This window comes from Hipposideros armiger, unplaced genomic scaffold (genome assembly GCF_001890085.2).
Source record: "Hipposideros armiger isolate ML-2016 unplaced genomic scaffold, ASM189008v1 scaffold_24, whole genome shotgun sequence".
In the NCBI taxonomy this organism is placed as follows: Eukaryota; Metazoa; Chordata; class Mammalia; order Chiroptera; family Hipposideridae; genus Hipposideros; species Hipposideros armiger.
Window position 1 is genome coordinate 1312750 of NW_017731374.1, and position 14591 is coordinate 1327340.

At 37.7% G+C, this 14591-nt stretch overlaps 1 protein-coding gene across 3 annotated transcripts in view; it reads left to right on the plus strand.

The window, feature by feature from the left end:
* The window catches only part of RAD23B (RAD23 nucleotide excision repair protein B), a 45606-nt gene extending 35481 nt beyond the window's left edge, over nucleotides 1-10125 (plus strand). For 2 of the 3 annotated variants that reach the window (XM_019635878.1, XM_019635879.1), the window contains exons 7-10: nucleotides 462-594; nucleotides 2244-2371; nucleotides 3070-3240; nucleotides 8286-9659. In XM_019635878.1, coding sequence (XP_019491423.1) covers nucleotides 462-594; nucleotides 2244-2371; nucleotides 3070-3240; nucleotides 8286-8399 — 546 coding nt within the window. In that variant the 3' untranslated portion in view covers nucleotides 8400-9659. Of the gene's footprint in view, nucleotides 1-461; nucleotides 595-2243; nucleotides 2372-3069; nucleotides 3241-8285 lie in introns of all 3 variants that reach the window. The other variant, XM_019635880.1, reaches the window with a different exon arrangement.
* The last annotated feature ends 4466 nt before the right edge of the window (nucleotides 10126-14591 follow it).

Sequence of the window (14591 nt, forward strand, 5' to 3'; positions counted from 1 at the left end):
ATTTTTTTAATTACAAAATCCCTTTATACGTTAGATCTGTACTGTCTAGTAAAGTAGCTGTTAAGTACAAGTAGCTAAATTTAAATTAAAAATAAATGAAATTTTTAGTTTCTTAGTAACATTAGCCACATTTCAGGTTCTCGGCAGCTACATGTGACTAATGGTATTGTACTGGACAGCACAGATACAGAACGTTCCCATCAAGCTCTGTTGGGCAGTGCTGCCTTACAGCAATGTGGGCCCAGCAGTAAGAGCTCTACACACTCAAGCCATTTCTAACCTCGTTTACATATATGCAGCTCTCAGATAAGTCTGGATCCTTTAATTGAAGCAGACATCTGTTTGATGCTTTTGGAAATTAGATTAAGGATATTGAATAGATTCATAAATCTTTTACTCTGTGTAACATTTAACTAACTTTAAATGATGGGATATTTTAAAGCGTAAAAATTGTGTTACAGGGAATCCCCGGAGACAGAGAAAGTCAGGCTGTGGTTGACCCCCCTCCAGCAGCCACTACTGGGCCTCCTCAATCTTCAGTGGCTGCAGCTGCAGCAACCACAACAGCAACAACTACAACTACAAGTTCTGGAGGTAAGGTGGGATCTTTGGGATGGGGAGGAAATGGCCCTGACATTTTCCTGTACAATAATTCAGTCTGAACTATTTCGAGGTGAGGTTCATTCCCAGAGCATTTGGGATAACTCTTAAAGCACATTCTCTAGTCATTAAAGAAGGGCCTCCCAAAAATCCTACCAAATGGATATAGAAGATATTCTTGCTTATATTAAACATCATTTGCTGCAGTTTTGGCAAAGGGCATATTCTGCTTAGTTTTGTTCTGTTTAGTTTATTCCATTTTGCATCCCAGGTTACATTCTGAAGCCATTTGAAATGGTTTACTCATCTCTCTCTCTCCTTGTAAATGTCATAAAGTATGTATGATTTCAAAGCCAGTAGTATTTTAGTGTTTATTATAACCAAGGAAATAAAACTCCAAGAGATTTAAAACCTCGTGCCTAGAGATGAGAGCACATTTGAGCTCACCTGTCCTTACTGGCCAGCACCCTTGAGCTCACCTGTCCTTACATGGCCGGGGCCTTGGGTAGGTCCGGGGATTCCTTAGTGTTCTCCCGCCATCTTTCCTCTATGTATTGATAAAGTAGTCAAACTGTTCATTTTGAAGAGGTCATTCTTTGATACATTTCATAGCTCCAATTATGACAATCAGCTCTAGTTGACAGAATCCCCAAGCACTTTGTGTACAAGATTAGGCATGGGAATGGAAAGAGGAGGCCACAGTTTGGGCAGATTGCGGGGGGGCGGGGGGGGGGGCTGTCCTGCTCAGCACTTACTGGGTAACTCAGTTTCTGAGTCTTATTTTCTTCATCTGTAAAGCTAGTGTTAACACAAAGAAGAATAAATATCCATGTTATGTGGTCATTTTAATTTGAATGTCTTGTTACTCATTAGTAACTTCAAAAACATAATTCTTTTATCTGCAATTTTTGGTTTCCTATAGCATAACCAGACAAATACCACTACCCCCAAAAAGTCACAAGCTTGTTTGGTGTTATTAATATTTATTATTATAAAGAGATCTTGGGCTAAAGAGTTCTAAATATATTAGTACTAGATTGTCTTGTGGCTTATTTATCTCAAGTTTTATAGATTATAAATGTTTGAAATTTGATAGTAACCAAAAATCATCTTCTAATTGTAATTTGGTTTGTATTAATAAAACGCCTTCTGATCTGCAAACCTGAACTCTTTTAAGTATTAAATATCTTTCACTTATTTGGTTTAGAATTTCCCAGAAATTTAAGCTCAGATTGTATTCTTTAAAGGTTTTGGTTGTATTATAAAGTAAGTGGGGTTTTCGTTTTTTTGTTAGGAACTTGTGAGCAACAGTAACAACTTTTAGTTCTTTTTATTTCGATAGAGTGCATACAGGGCACAGGTCCTCGGGATTACTTAATCATATTAAATACCCAGTACAATTATAGGAAAACTTTTAGTGTTCTGTGCTTTCTGCCTTTGCTAATGGGGAATAATTTCTGAAGTATGAGACTTGGAAGTTGGTACAGTTTGGAGATTTTTGTCATTATTTACTTCATTTTATGTATTTCTGAGAACTCAAATTAGAATTTTTACTTTCCATTGTCTGCTGTCTAAATTATGATTGAACCAACTCTTTATATGTAATTGCTACTTTTGTTTAAAAATGTTTATGTGTATTTTAGGACATCCCCTTGAATTTTTACGGAATCAGCCTCAATTTCAACAGATGAGACAAATTATTCAACAGAATCCTTCCCTGCTTCCAGCCTTGCTACAACAGATAGGTCGAGAAAATCCCCAGTTACTGCAGGTGACTGTTTAATTGGTGTTAATTTCAAAATTGGGTTTAGAGTGTATTATATTTTGAAAAAGTCCATGAGCACCGCTTTCCCCTCTACCAACTCTAAAAACGGTTCTTCTAAGCTACAATCAATATAATATGCTATATAGATGTACTACATAAAGAACTGGGGTGAAGGTTGGATTAATTTTAGTTGGTCAAATAATAAGTTTGGGAAACACTTGATTAAGACTTTTTTTTTAGCAAAGAAACTATTTAACTTGTTAAATCTTTTTTCCCAAGCTTATTACTCGTTGAACACTGCCTCTTAGAAAACATACTTATGGGCTTAATTAATACTTAGGTCACAGAGTATTTGAGTTTTGTACAGCATTGTACTGCTTACTAGTGTGGAAGATATATGAGTTCTGTTTTTCCTTCCAATCCCCAAGTCGTTTTTAACATTGATTTGGCGGGGAGAGCAGGGTGCATTTCTGAAACAGAATTTGAATTGTCTTAATTCTTTTTACCTCACTCAAGAGTACTCAGCTTCTTTAATAATGTACAAGAAATCATATCCTCCCAAAGACTAATCTAGAATTATTCTAAAATATTGCATTTGCAAAGTTACAGCTTTCTCTCCAATTATTTGTATTTTAGAACTCTTATTTCCCTGAAGATACTTTATATCAATGTGTTGTTTTTCTCTGTCCTTCAAATCACCACAGCAAATTAGCCAACACCAGGAGCATTTTATTCAGATGTTAAATGAACCAGTTCAAGAAGCTGGTGGTCAAGGAGGAGGGGGTGGAGGTGGCAGTGGAGGAATTGCAGAAGCTGGAAGTGGTCATATGAACTACATTCAAGTAACGCCTCAGGAAAAAGAAGCTATAGAAAGGGTGAGTTTAAGTAAAACTGAAAACTTAGTTCTTTAGTCACAATAGCCACAGTTGAAATGCTCAGTAGTCAGGTGGGGCTGGTGTCTCCTGCGTTGGATAGCACTGATACAGTCTTTCTGTCACAGGAGGCAGTTCTGTTGGACAGAGCCAAATAGAGCATTGCCCTGGGGACTGCCATGCAGACGGTGTCGCTCCAGCCCCGCTCTTCCGTCTTGTCCTTTGTGAACCAAAGGACTAGCAGTGAAGACTATTCTAGCATGAAATAGTTATAAACATATTAAGAAAAAAATTTTTGTTGATGTTTTCAAATTCAGGGAGGAAAAAAAATGATCTTCACCCTCCATCGGGCGCAACTGATCTCACAGATTCATTGCACACAAATTTTCAAGTATCTAACAGTTAACTTATCGTGACTCACCGCTTCCGTATCTTCCCCCTCTACCGTAACCTATCGCCAGTCGTGTTTGTGACTTAGTACAGTAAAGACATATTTCATAGCGGCATCTTTGTGTGCAAGGAATCTGGGAGATCAGTTGCGCCCAGCGGAGGGTTAAGGTATATTGTATACCCAATTCAGGATTATCCATTTTTTAATTTATATTTCAAATTTTACTTTACTACTGTCACTAAAATGTGAAATAGATACTTATGAATTATATAAAAAATGATGTACAGTAAACATCAGAACCTGGTATCTGGATTCTCTTCCATCCTTACCAAGTCGACCAGTGTAGGCTGTGGCACTGCAGTAAACTAGGTTTTATGTTACTGGGACTGGTCACTCTTTCTTTGGACCACATTGCTAACAGTTGTAAATAGGGAATCATAGTACTTGCAGGGTGTTCTGAGATGGAAATTCGATAAAGTGCATTTTAACTTAATACTTACAAAACAATCTGGACAATAATTTGTCCTTGTTTATGATACAAACATATTAAGGTTTATGATTGTATACAAGGTTTATAATTATATATTTCTTAAAAGATGCTGGTATTTTCCCCTCAAATAACAGAAGTGAGTAAATGACGCCCCAATTGTTCCATAGTAACTTTTTTTTTTGAGGTTAGGGTTATCAGTTCTTGATTTCTGTGTTGGAGAAATTTTTTCTTTTGTTGCTGTGCTATTCTAGTGTCTTACTAAGTGAATATTGCCTAATCCAAGGTCAAAAGGTTTACTCTTTTCTCTGAAGAGCTTATAGTTCTTATTACATTTGGGTTTGTGACCCATATTGAGTTACTTTCATTCATGGTGTGAGAGGTAGGAGTCTCGCTGTATTATTTTGCACCTGCTTATCCAGTTGTCCCAGCACCATTTATTGAAAATAGACCCCACTAAATTGTCTTGGTATTCTTATTAAAAATCAGTTGACTGCAAATGTGAGGGTTTATTTATGGGCTCTAGATTCTGTGCCATTGGTCTATATGTTTATCCTCATGCCTATGTTTATCTTTATGCCAGTGTCAGTGTCTTGATTACTATGGCTTTGTAGTAAGTTTTGAAATCAGGACGTGTGAGTACTCCAGTTTTGTTCTTGGCTATTCTGGATCTCTTGCATTCCGTATCAATTTTAGGATCAGCCTGTATGATTTCTGCAAAAAGAAAAAAACTGGCTTGGATTTAGATAGATGTTGTGTTTTTTCTGTAGATTAATTTGGGGAGTATTGCCATGTTAGCAATATTAAGTCTTAACCAACCCATGAACATGGGATGTTTTTCCATTTATTATTAGATTTTGTATAATTTCTTTCAGAAATGATGTATAGTCTTCAGCTTGCATTTCTTGTGTTAAATTTATTCCTGAGTATTTTTATTGTTGTTGCTGCTATTATAAATGAAATTGTTTTCTTAATTTCATTTTTGGATTGTTCATCGCTAGTTTTATAGAAATACAACTTAATTTTGTGTATTGATCTTATATCTTGCAACCTTTGTGAACTCATGTATTAATTCTCATCCTCTGTGTGTGTGTGTGTGTGTGTGTGTGTGTGTGTGTGTGTGTGTGTGTGTTCCTTAGGATTTTCTATATGCAAGATACCATTTGCAAGTAGACAGTTTTCTTAATGTAGATGCCCTTATTTGTTTGTTTGCCTGATTGCTCTATCTAGAGCCTCCTGTGTATTGTTAAATAGAAATGACAAGAACCAACACACTTGTCTTGTTCCAGATCTTAGGGGAAAACATTTCAGTCTTTCACTATTAAGTATGATGTTAACTGTGCATTTTATCAGATTCCTTTTATCGGATTGAGGAAGTTTCCTTCTAGTCCTAGTTTGTTTAGTGTTTTATCACAAATGCTGTTATATTTTGTCAAATGTTTTTTTCTGTTGTCATTGAGATGATCATGTGGTTTTGTTCCTTTTCCTGTTAATATGCTTTATTACATTGATTGGTTTTTGTATGTTGGACCAACCTTGGATTCCTAGGATAAATCCCATTTGGTTATGGTGTAGAACCCTTTTTATGTGTTGCTAGATTTGGTCTGCTAATATTTTGTTCAGGATTTCTGCATCTGTCTTCATAAGAATATTAGTGTAGGTGTTTTTGTTTTTCTTTTGTTTGTTTTGGTTTTGTTTTGTTTTGTGTTTTTTTGCAATGTCTATGTCTGGTTTTGGTACCAGTGTAATACTGGGCCTTATTGAATGAGTTGGGAAGTATTTCCTCATCTTCTGTTTAGAAGAGTTGATGAAGAATTAGTGTTAAATTTTTTTTTTAATCATTCTTAGAACTCACCAAGGAAGTTATCTGTGCCCTGCTTTTCTTTTTGGGAATTTCTGTGATTACCAATTCAGTCTCCTTACTTGTTATAGGCCTATTCAGATTTTCTGTTTCTTCTTGAGTCAATTAGAAAGTTTTATCTTTCTAGGAATTTGTCTAGTTTATCTAAGTTATCTAATTTGTTGACATACAGTTGTTCATAGTATTTCCTTATTAACATTATCTATTTCTATGAAAATTAGTAGTGTTTCCACATTTATTTCTGATTTTAGTAATTTCAGTCTTCAGATTTCTTTTTACTCCTGTCAGTTTAGCTAAAGATTTGTCGATATTGTAGGTCTAAAGAAAAAAAGAACCAACTTGGTTTTGTTGATTCTCTCTCTTGTTTTTCTAGTCTCCATTTTATTTATTTCCTCTCTAATCTTTATTATTTTTCTCCTTTGCTTGCTTTGATTTAATCTCCTCTTGCTATTTCCTAATTTCTTAAGGTGGAAGCGTAGACTATTGGTTTAAGATCTTTCTTAATAGAGACGTTCACAGCTATGAACTTCCCCCTGGGCGCAGCTGCAGCAGCGTCCCATAAGCTGTAGTGCATCGTGGTTTTCTTCTGTTGCATTGTGGTTTTGTTTTCATTCATCTCAGTATTTCCTAATTTCTTTTTGTGATTTCTTCTTTGATCCATTGGTTATTTAGGATTGTGTCAATTTACACATTTATGAACTTTTAAATTTCCTTCTGTTACTGAACATAAGTTCATTGTATTGTGGTCAGAGAACATACTTTGTATAATTTTGATCCTTTTAAATTTATTGAGGCTTGTTTTGTGGCCTACCAGGGTCTTTGTGGAGAGTGTTCCATGGACACTTGAGAAGGATGTATAATCTCTGTTGTTGAGGGTTCTGAAAATGTCTGTTAGGTCCAGCTGGTTTGTAGTGTTTGTTCAAGTTTTCTGTTTCTTTGGTCTTCTGCCTAGTTGCCGTATCCATGATTGAATGTGGGGCTGTGGAAGTCTCCAACTATTGTTGAGTTGTCTATTTCTCCCTTCATTCGGCTCTGTCAGTTTTTGGTTTGTGTATTTTGGGGCTCTGTTATATATGTTTATAATGAAGTCTTCCTGGTGTATTATCACCCTAAAATGTCCTTCGTTGTTAGTAACAACTTTTATCTTAAAACCTGTTTTGTCTGTTATTAATATAGCCACTCCAGCTGTCTTTTTGTAAATATTTGCATGGGATATATCTTTTTCCATCCTTTTACTTTCAGCAGCATATTTGTGTCTTTGAATCTAAAGTGTGTCTTGTAGAAGCATATAGTTGGATCGTGCCCTATCTACTTTTTACTTCAGCTAGCCCAGCTTTAATCTGGACAAGACCTAGGTAACAAAATCATTTTTGAGTTTCTTCTCCTTTTCATGGATGGATAGTTAATCATACTGTATTGGGATTTATGCCCAGTTTTTTAAGGTCGTTTCTTGATATGGGCTAATGCAGGGCAATTGAGAAAGTTGAGGAGGGAGTTCATAAATAACATTTGGCTGACAAATATATAGTTATAGTACCTAGTGAATTAGGTCATTGACCTGAGCGTTTAGAGGCTTTTAAAGCAGTGAGTATTGACTCACAAGTGATTTTTAATAGACTAGGAAAACGAAAGCAGCTCATATCACCATTTAAAATGCTATAAAAGTTAAGCAGATAAAAATAGAACATCATATGTCTTAATCTCAGAATATATTGTGTAGTATTACTAATAATTGATCACTCATTTTCCTAGTATGAAGTGTTTCATAAGGCAAGGTGATTGAGAATGATATTTGATCCTAATGAAAGATAAGACTGTCTGTTACAGATAATTAGTTGAGGTAGATAAACTCATCTCCGGTTGCTCTCATCTGTATCTTCACCACTTTTATACTAAAAGCCATTTTATTGGGTTGTCGGAAAAGTCATGACGTATTTTTTCTGTTTTTCGTTGCAAAAATGCGTCGTGGCTTTTCCGACAACCCAATATTTACAAATTCTGTGGGTTCATTTACTTTTAAACTACCATTATAAGCAGTTAAGTTTTAGTGTTAATGCTGATGAGTATTAGCAAAGTATCTGTTAGTCTAATAGCTTTAACTAGGAACAAAGACTTTTGTAGGTGGTGGTTTAAGGGCCTAGGTTCCACGTAGCCGAGCCTCTTGGGTTAGACAATGAATCCATATTCGGATAAGGATGAGTTTGTGTAAAATATTCAAGAGCTTTTTCGGTCTTTTACAGTATGTTTTCAAATGATGTGTCAGTAGTGCTATGCTGTAGTCCATAATATGTTTTCTTTCTTTATTCCAGTTAAAGGCATTAGGATTTCCTGAAGGACTTGTGATACAAGCTTACTTTGCTTGTGAGAAGAATGAGAATTTGGCTGCCAATTTTCTTCTACAGCAAAACTTTGATGAAGATTGAAAGGGACTTTTTTTGTGTGGTTTTTTTTTTTTTTTTTTTTTTAATCTCACACTTCACACCAGTGCATTACACTAACTTTGTTCACTGGATTGTCTGGGATGACTTGGGCTCATATCCATAATACTTGGTATAAGGTAGATGGTTGGGGGTGGGGAGGGAGGGATCTCTAGGATATAGGGCTGGGATAAATACAGTGCATGTCTGCTTCAGTTAGCAGATGCTGCAGATCCACAGTGTGTAAAATACTATACAACCAAAAATCAGCTTTTGCAGGCCTTTATTTCTTGTATAAAACAGTAGATAACTTCCTAGGTTTCACTCTTTTTAGTGTGCTAGATCCAGAAATTTAGTGTAATGCCCTGCTTTGTATTTCTTTGACTTAACATTGGTTTCAGAACGAATCTTTGTTACCTAGAATCTACAGTCTCTCTTTCATGGCAACACTGGATAATGGCTTTGTGAAATCGAAAACAATTTTGAAACAACTATAAACAGAAATGCCAAATTATTGATGGTTATTGTTGCTGCTTCAAATAAGTATAAAATTAATGTCAAGAAAGCCTATTCTTTTGTGTTAAATACTTGGGGTGGGGGAGGGGAGAAGGGGGACCCTTTTCTTAAAATGAAAATAATTACTGCTATTTTAAAATCTCTTGATCATTGAATGTGAGACCCTTCTAACATGATTTGAGGAGCTGTACAAGTATAGGCAGAGTTATTTTCCTGTTTACATTTTTTTGGTTTGTTTTGGGGGAAAATTGGTAAGTGTCTAATTACTGTTTACTTCATTGTTATATTGCAGTAAAAGTTTTAAAATCATCATTGCATGTTTGCTTTTGATGTATCCCTTTGTGAAATGAGCACCTTGGGGCCAATGGAGAAACGCAGCACTCACTCTCCCTCTCTTCCCTTCCCTCAGCAGAAATGTGTTTGTCAGCAAGTCGTGAGTTCAAACTGCTGCCTTTTTTAAAACCTACAAAATGCCGATTCAGTTCAAAATTAATGCAAATGTTTCGAAACTGGGTTTCTAATATTTGTAAATGTTTTTCCTTATTAGATAAGAATGTATGACCATTAAAGTCATTAGGAGTCTACTGCTTTCAAAAAGAAGGTGGACAGAACTATAATCCAGCATCTTTGATTACGTTGGAAAGACTGGTGAAGTCTTTTGGAAGGGTTGGGAGATGTGGCTGGGAAAATACTTTGGAAAATATACAATCAAGATATCTCATGGCATATTAAAAACAAATCTTAATAGCAGTGTTGGCTTTTATTTGGATTTTTTTTCATCTCAGTTTTTTCTTTGGAATCTCCTTCATTGGCACTGTTATTTGATCATAAAGACTGGGTAGATGTCTACTTGTTCAGTTTTTCAAATCTATTTTCCTGAATATAAACAAGACTATTTAAAGAAAAAAATGTTTTTCCTACCATCTTATACTGAGTTAAGAAGATGAATTTGCACAGATTTCTCCCTGCATAATCTCTTGCAATAATCCTTAGCACTGTTTGGTGATGACTTTTAAGCTTTTACGTCATGCACTTGTAACCTATTTCATGAAAATAAGTGAAACCATAATTTCTCCCTGCAATGTTCATCATGCAGTTTAATCTTCATGTGTGTATTCCGTAAACGCAGCAGGCCTTTGGACTTTGTATTACCTGTGTGTTTTCTAATGGATCATGCAAAATGTCTCAGGAAAATAAAATGAGAATTCGTACGTAATGTTCATCTTTCAAGGCAGAGCACTGAGTTGGGAAGAGGGGTGGCTTTTCTGGTCGGATAATGGAATAAGTTCATTTATTTTATGACATTTTATCTGCTACCTAATTGCTCAGAGCATAGCGAAAACTGGAAAAAAGGAGAAAAACAGCAACAGCCTCTTCCTTACTCTGGAAAGTGACAGCAGAAGTTGGTGGCATGGAGCTTTTGTCTTGGACAACAACTACAAATAGTGGGATTAATAATTACCAGAAGACAGTTCAGGCCAAGTTTTGACCATTCTTTACGATACCTTGTTTATCTGCTTAAAGAACCAGCCAAGATGCTATGAAAGAAATAGGCTTTTTGTGACCTTTTGCTGTTGTGTTCTAATTTACAGTTTTGGTAAATCTCTTAATGTAAGTGACTATTTGACTTTGGAATTTTGCATTTGAAGTATTATGTCACCAATTTCTTGAAATGTTTTTATTGTTTAGTTGCTCTATGGAAAATGTAAGGAAGCTTAAGTTTATATTTGTTAAATTCTTATTGCCATCCTCAAGTCAAATATGTCTTTACATTGTTTAAAAATACTGAAGTGTTCCACCAGATAATTTTTTCCTGTACTAGATGGGTAGGACTCTAGAGAATTAATTATAAAATATTTTCAATACATCTAGCATTGCATTTCTCATTTTTTTAAAGTGATTTTTGCCATATAGAATGTTAGGCTGAAATTTGGCAATGCCTCTATCACCGATACTTTTATTTTTTTTTAGTAAATGGTGAATAGCATGTAGAAGGCACTAGGTCAGTTTTATTATTGGGTCTCCTGTTTGTTTTCTCAACTAAAGCATCAAAACAGAGGTGGGATACTTGATGGAATGCAAATCAAGGTTCGTGAGGGATTTATTGATTTCAGTAAATCCCCGTTTACCCCATACTAGATGTCTTACAGCAGCCAGCCTAAGACTGTTAAACAATATTCAATCAAAAGTAAGCAATTATAGGGAGTAAGGACTTGTAACCAAGCCCGTTTTGGTGAGTTCCCTGCCGTGAGGCTCAGTCAGGTACAGTGTGTCCTTTAAGTTGACCTCCCACGTCCATTTTGTTTTCATTTCATTTTTCTAAGCCACAGGCTGGCAATTTCCAGCCCCATGAGCCACATTTGGCTCACTGCCTGTTGTATGGTCCATGAGCTTTACATTTTTAAACGGTTAAAAAAAGTGTGAAAATTATCCAAATTTCAGTTTTATTGAAACACAGCCGTGCTCATTTGTGTACACGTTACCTATATCTACGTTGGTGCTAAGAGAGTTCAGTGTTGAGTAGTTGCAGGAGACGAAGGCTGCAAAGCCTAAATATTGCCGCCTGGCCCTTCACAGAACACGCTGCCATCCCTGTCCTAAGCTACGACGAGCCTGTCATGTGTCAAGTTATACAAAGCTGTTTATGCCTTGTTGGCGTTCTTGACATCTTGCCTTCAGGTCTTCGCTTCACGTTGGTTTGCTTGTTACTACCCCAGGTTCTTTCCAGAGGAGTAGTGTCACCCCCACATCACTGCTGAAGGAGCATTGTGTGCCTGATGTGCTGGCCTAGCATCTATGTGGTGTCTTGAATTTATTTTTTTTTTGCTACCACCACAGCATTTCTTGCTCTCACGGTAAGATAATGAAAGTCAGCACTAAGCACACTGTCAGAAGCACCTGGTATAGTGATGAATAAACCAGAACAAAAATGCCAGCTGAATCCTTGGGCCCTGTAATCAGAGTTGGGGCAATTGAACAGCTGGAAAAGAGGACGGAACCCCGGACGGACGGAGAAGCGTTGGACCTGTGGGTGGCAGACTGGTTTCCGGAACTGGGGGTGGGTAGTGGGCGGGAGGAGCGGTGACAGGCAGGCAGGGAGCGGAGGCGTGACTTGCTAGGAACCAGCACTGCAGTGTTTGGGGGACCTCGGGGACGACGAGAGGGACAAGTGGGCTGTGAAAGGCCTTCCCTATCATGTGGTTAGAGCTGGGGAATGAGGAGGCTGGGAGCACGAAGGAACATCGGTGATGACAAACTGGCTTCCTATGTGGTGCTTCGGATCCAAATGAATTGGAACGTCTCTGCCATTGAGCTCGAAATATGACAGACTTAGAATAGGAATAGATCCTTCAATAGGTGTAGAGCAACTTGTTTTCCAGGAGCACAAATTAGAAAATAGTCGCCCAGACCCTGGCCTATTTCACTGAGTTTTCTTGCTGACCTAGAGCGTCATCTTCCTCTTCCATCTGGCTCAGAGGGAGTGACAGCGGTAACGGTAGAGGTTCCAGTCATCTCCAGCACATGAGGTGGTCTTCTGGGGACCTGGGGAACCTCGCCTCCCCAGCCCTAGCCCCAGCGCCTCATCCCGCCCCCCACCTTCCCCGAGCCAGTGTTTTGCACCTGTATTGTATTTGCCGTGATGAAAACGTGGGGAAGCTTATGCTGCACTTGTACCAGCTCTAGGCGGGCCTCCTGCCCGTGAGTGGCCTTCCACGCTTAAACATGTAGACTGTCTACAGGGCGGGGTACTGCCTACAGAATAGCCGCCTTAGGGCTCAGAGGGTGTTGATACGGATCCTGGGTTTGGTTACAGACAGCTTTTATCTCTCTGACAGTTCAAAATTTTGTCTCAAAACTGCTCTTAAAAGTGTTTTGGCTGTAAATTATAGGAGCCAATCTGGGTTTTATTTGCTTGCAATAGCAGATTAGAAGAACACTTGATAAATTACTTCAAAACTGATTGGTTACAAATTAGATGAGAATGAATGAGGCTAGTGGGGCTTAAGCTTGGGGCTAGGGTTCTTTTGAATGAGTTTATGAAGCCTGTAGTGATTTTTGCAATTTCTTAATTTTAGTTTAGGGTTCTTTGTTTTTATTTTTATTTTGGTCAAGTAGGCCCGCTTCTGCTTGTTTGGCAGCATTTTGACTAATTTTTATATTGTCTCCAGTTCTAAGGAAATTATCTAAAAGGAAGTTAAATATTTTAACGAGTTACTACTTTAATTGTAAAATATTTTTCATATCTTTAACTTTGGTGTTCTAATTTTTACACTGTATTTGCATTTCAGCAAAGAGCATTAACTGTTCCATCCTTAGACCATTTCAAACTTACAGAAAAGTTGCAGGAACAGCACAAAGAGCTTCCATTTACTCCTCCCCACACCCATTTAAGTTTTGCAGTGGGCCCAGTAAATGCCCTCTAACAAAAGGATCCAGTCCAGTATAACACGCTGCGTTTAGTCTCCTTCAATCCAGACTGTTTCTCAGCCCTTCCTTGACCTTTATAACCTTACCACTTTTCTAAGAACAAGACGCTTGTCTTATAGAATGCCCCTCAGTTCGTGTTTGGTGTTTCCATGACTAGATTCAAGTTGGGCATATTTGAGGAAGTACCACAGAAGCGTTGTTGGGCTCTTGCCCACATCCCCTAAGATGGCACACAGCGTCGATTTGTCCCGTCACTAGTACTGTTGGATCGTTCAAGGGAGGTAGTGTCTACCAGGCTTCTCACTGGGACAGTTACTGTTGGTCCCTTTGTATTTAATAAATATCTTATGGGGAGATACTTTGAAACTTAATATCTTCTCATCAAAATTTGCCCATTAGTTTTAGTATCCACTGGTATTTTTTGCCTGAATTATTACTAAGATGATTGTCAAGTGGTGGTTTTTAAATTACAGAATATCTTCTGCACTTAGCTTGCATTCTGCGTTCTGGCATTCTCTTTTCCCACTTAACATTGGCTTCCCTAGAGACTCAAATTCCCCTTTTATTCAGTGGAATATGATCCATCACTACCGTTATTTTGATCCATCACTACCGTCCCAGGTTTTGCCACTGTGGACCATTAAAGCTGGTTTTGTGTTTGCCAGGCCCCCATCACTCTTGAGTACTTCCTTACTTTCTGGCTCAGTAATATATTCAGGCTCTTGTACTTTGCATGCCCCAGCCTTGGAATTTATCATTTCTTCAGGGAGCTCTGGTTCCCTTTCATGGAGATTGTATTTAGGAACCCAAACTTGATGTTGGGTGTGCTCATCGTTACTGGGCTCTCACAGCTACCTGCTGTGTGGGTGGCTCATGGAAAACCATACGTGCACACACATCTCTGTTTCTGTGTCTACAGACAATTGAAAACTTAAGCTCAGAACACGTACCTTTAAGTCTAATTCAGCACCACAACGTCCCTTCTCGCTTCTCCCTTTCCATATTTCTCACTCCTTTCTTGGACAATGAGAAATTCGGTTCCCGTTATTCAGTGTTGCCTTCTTTGGCATCTCCCCTGTGGGTAACCAATCTTGGGCACTCCATCGCCCTTGTTTGAGTGCTGAGCTGTCGCCTCGCTTGGCCACTTTCTTTGCATAAATGTTATTTCTCATTGGATTTAAGTGGAGGTGAAAATGTGTTCAGATCATTTCTTCTGAATTTAGCACTCCAATAACAGAACCTCCATACACAAGA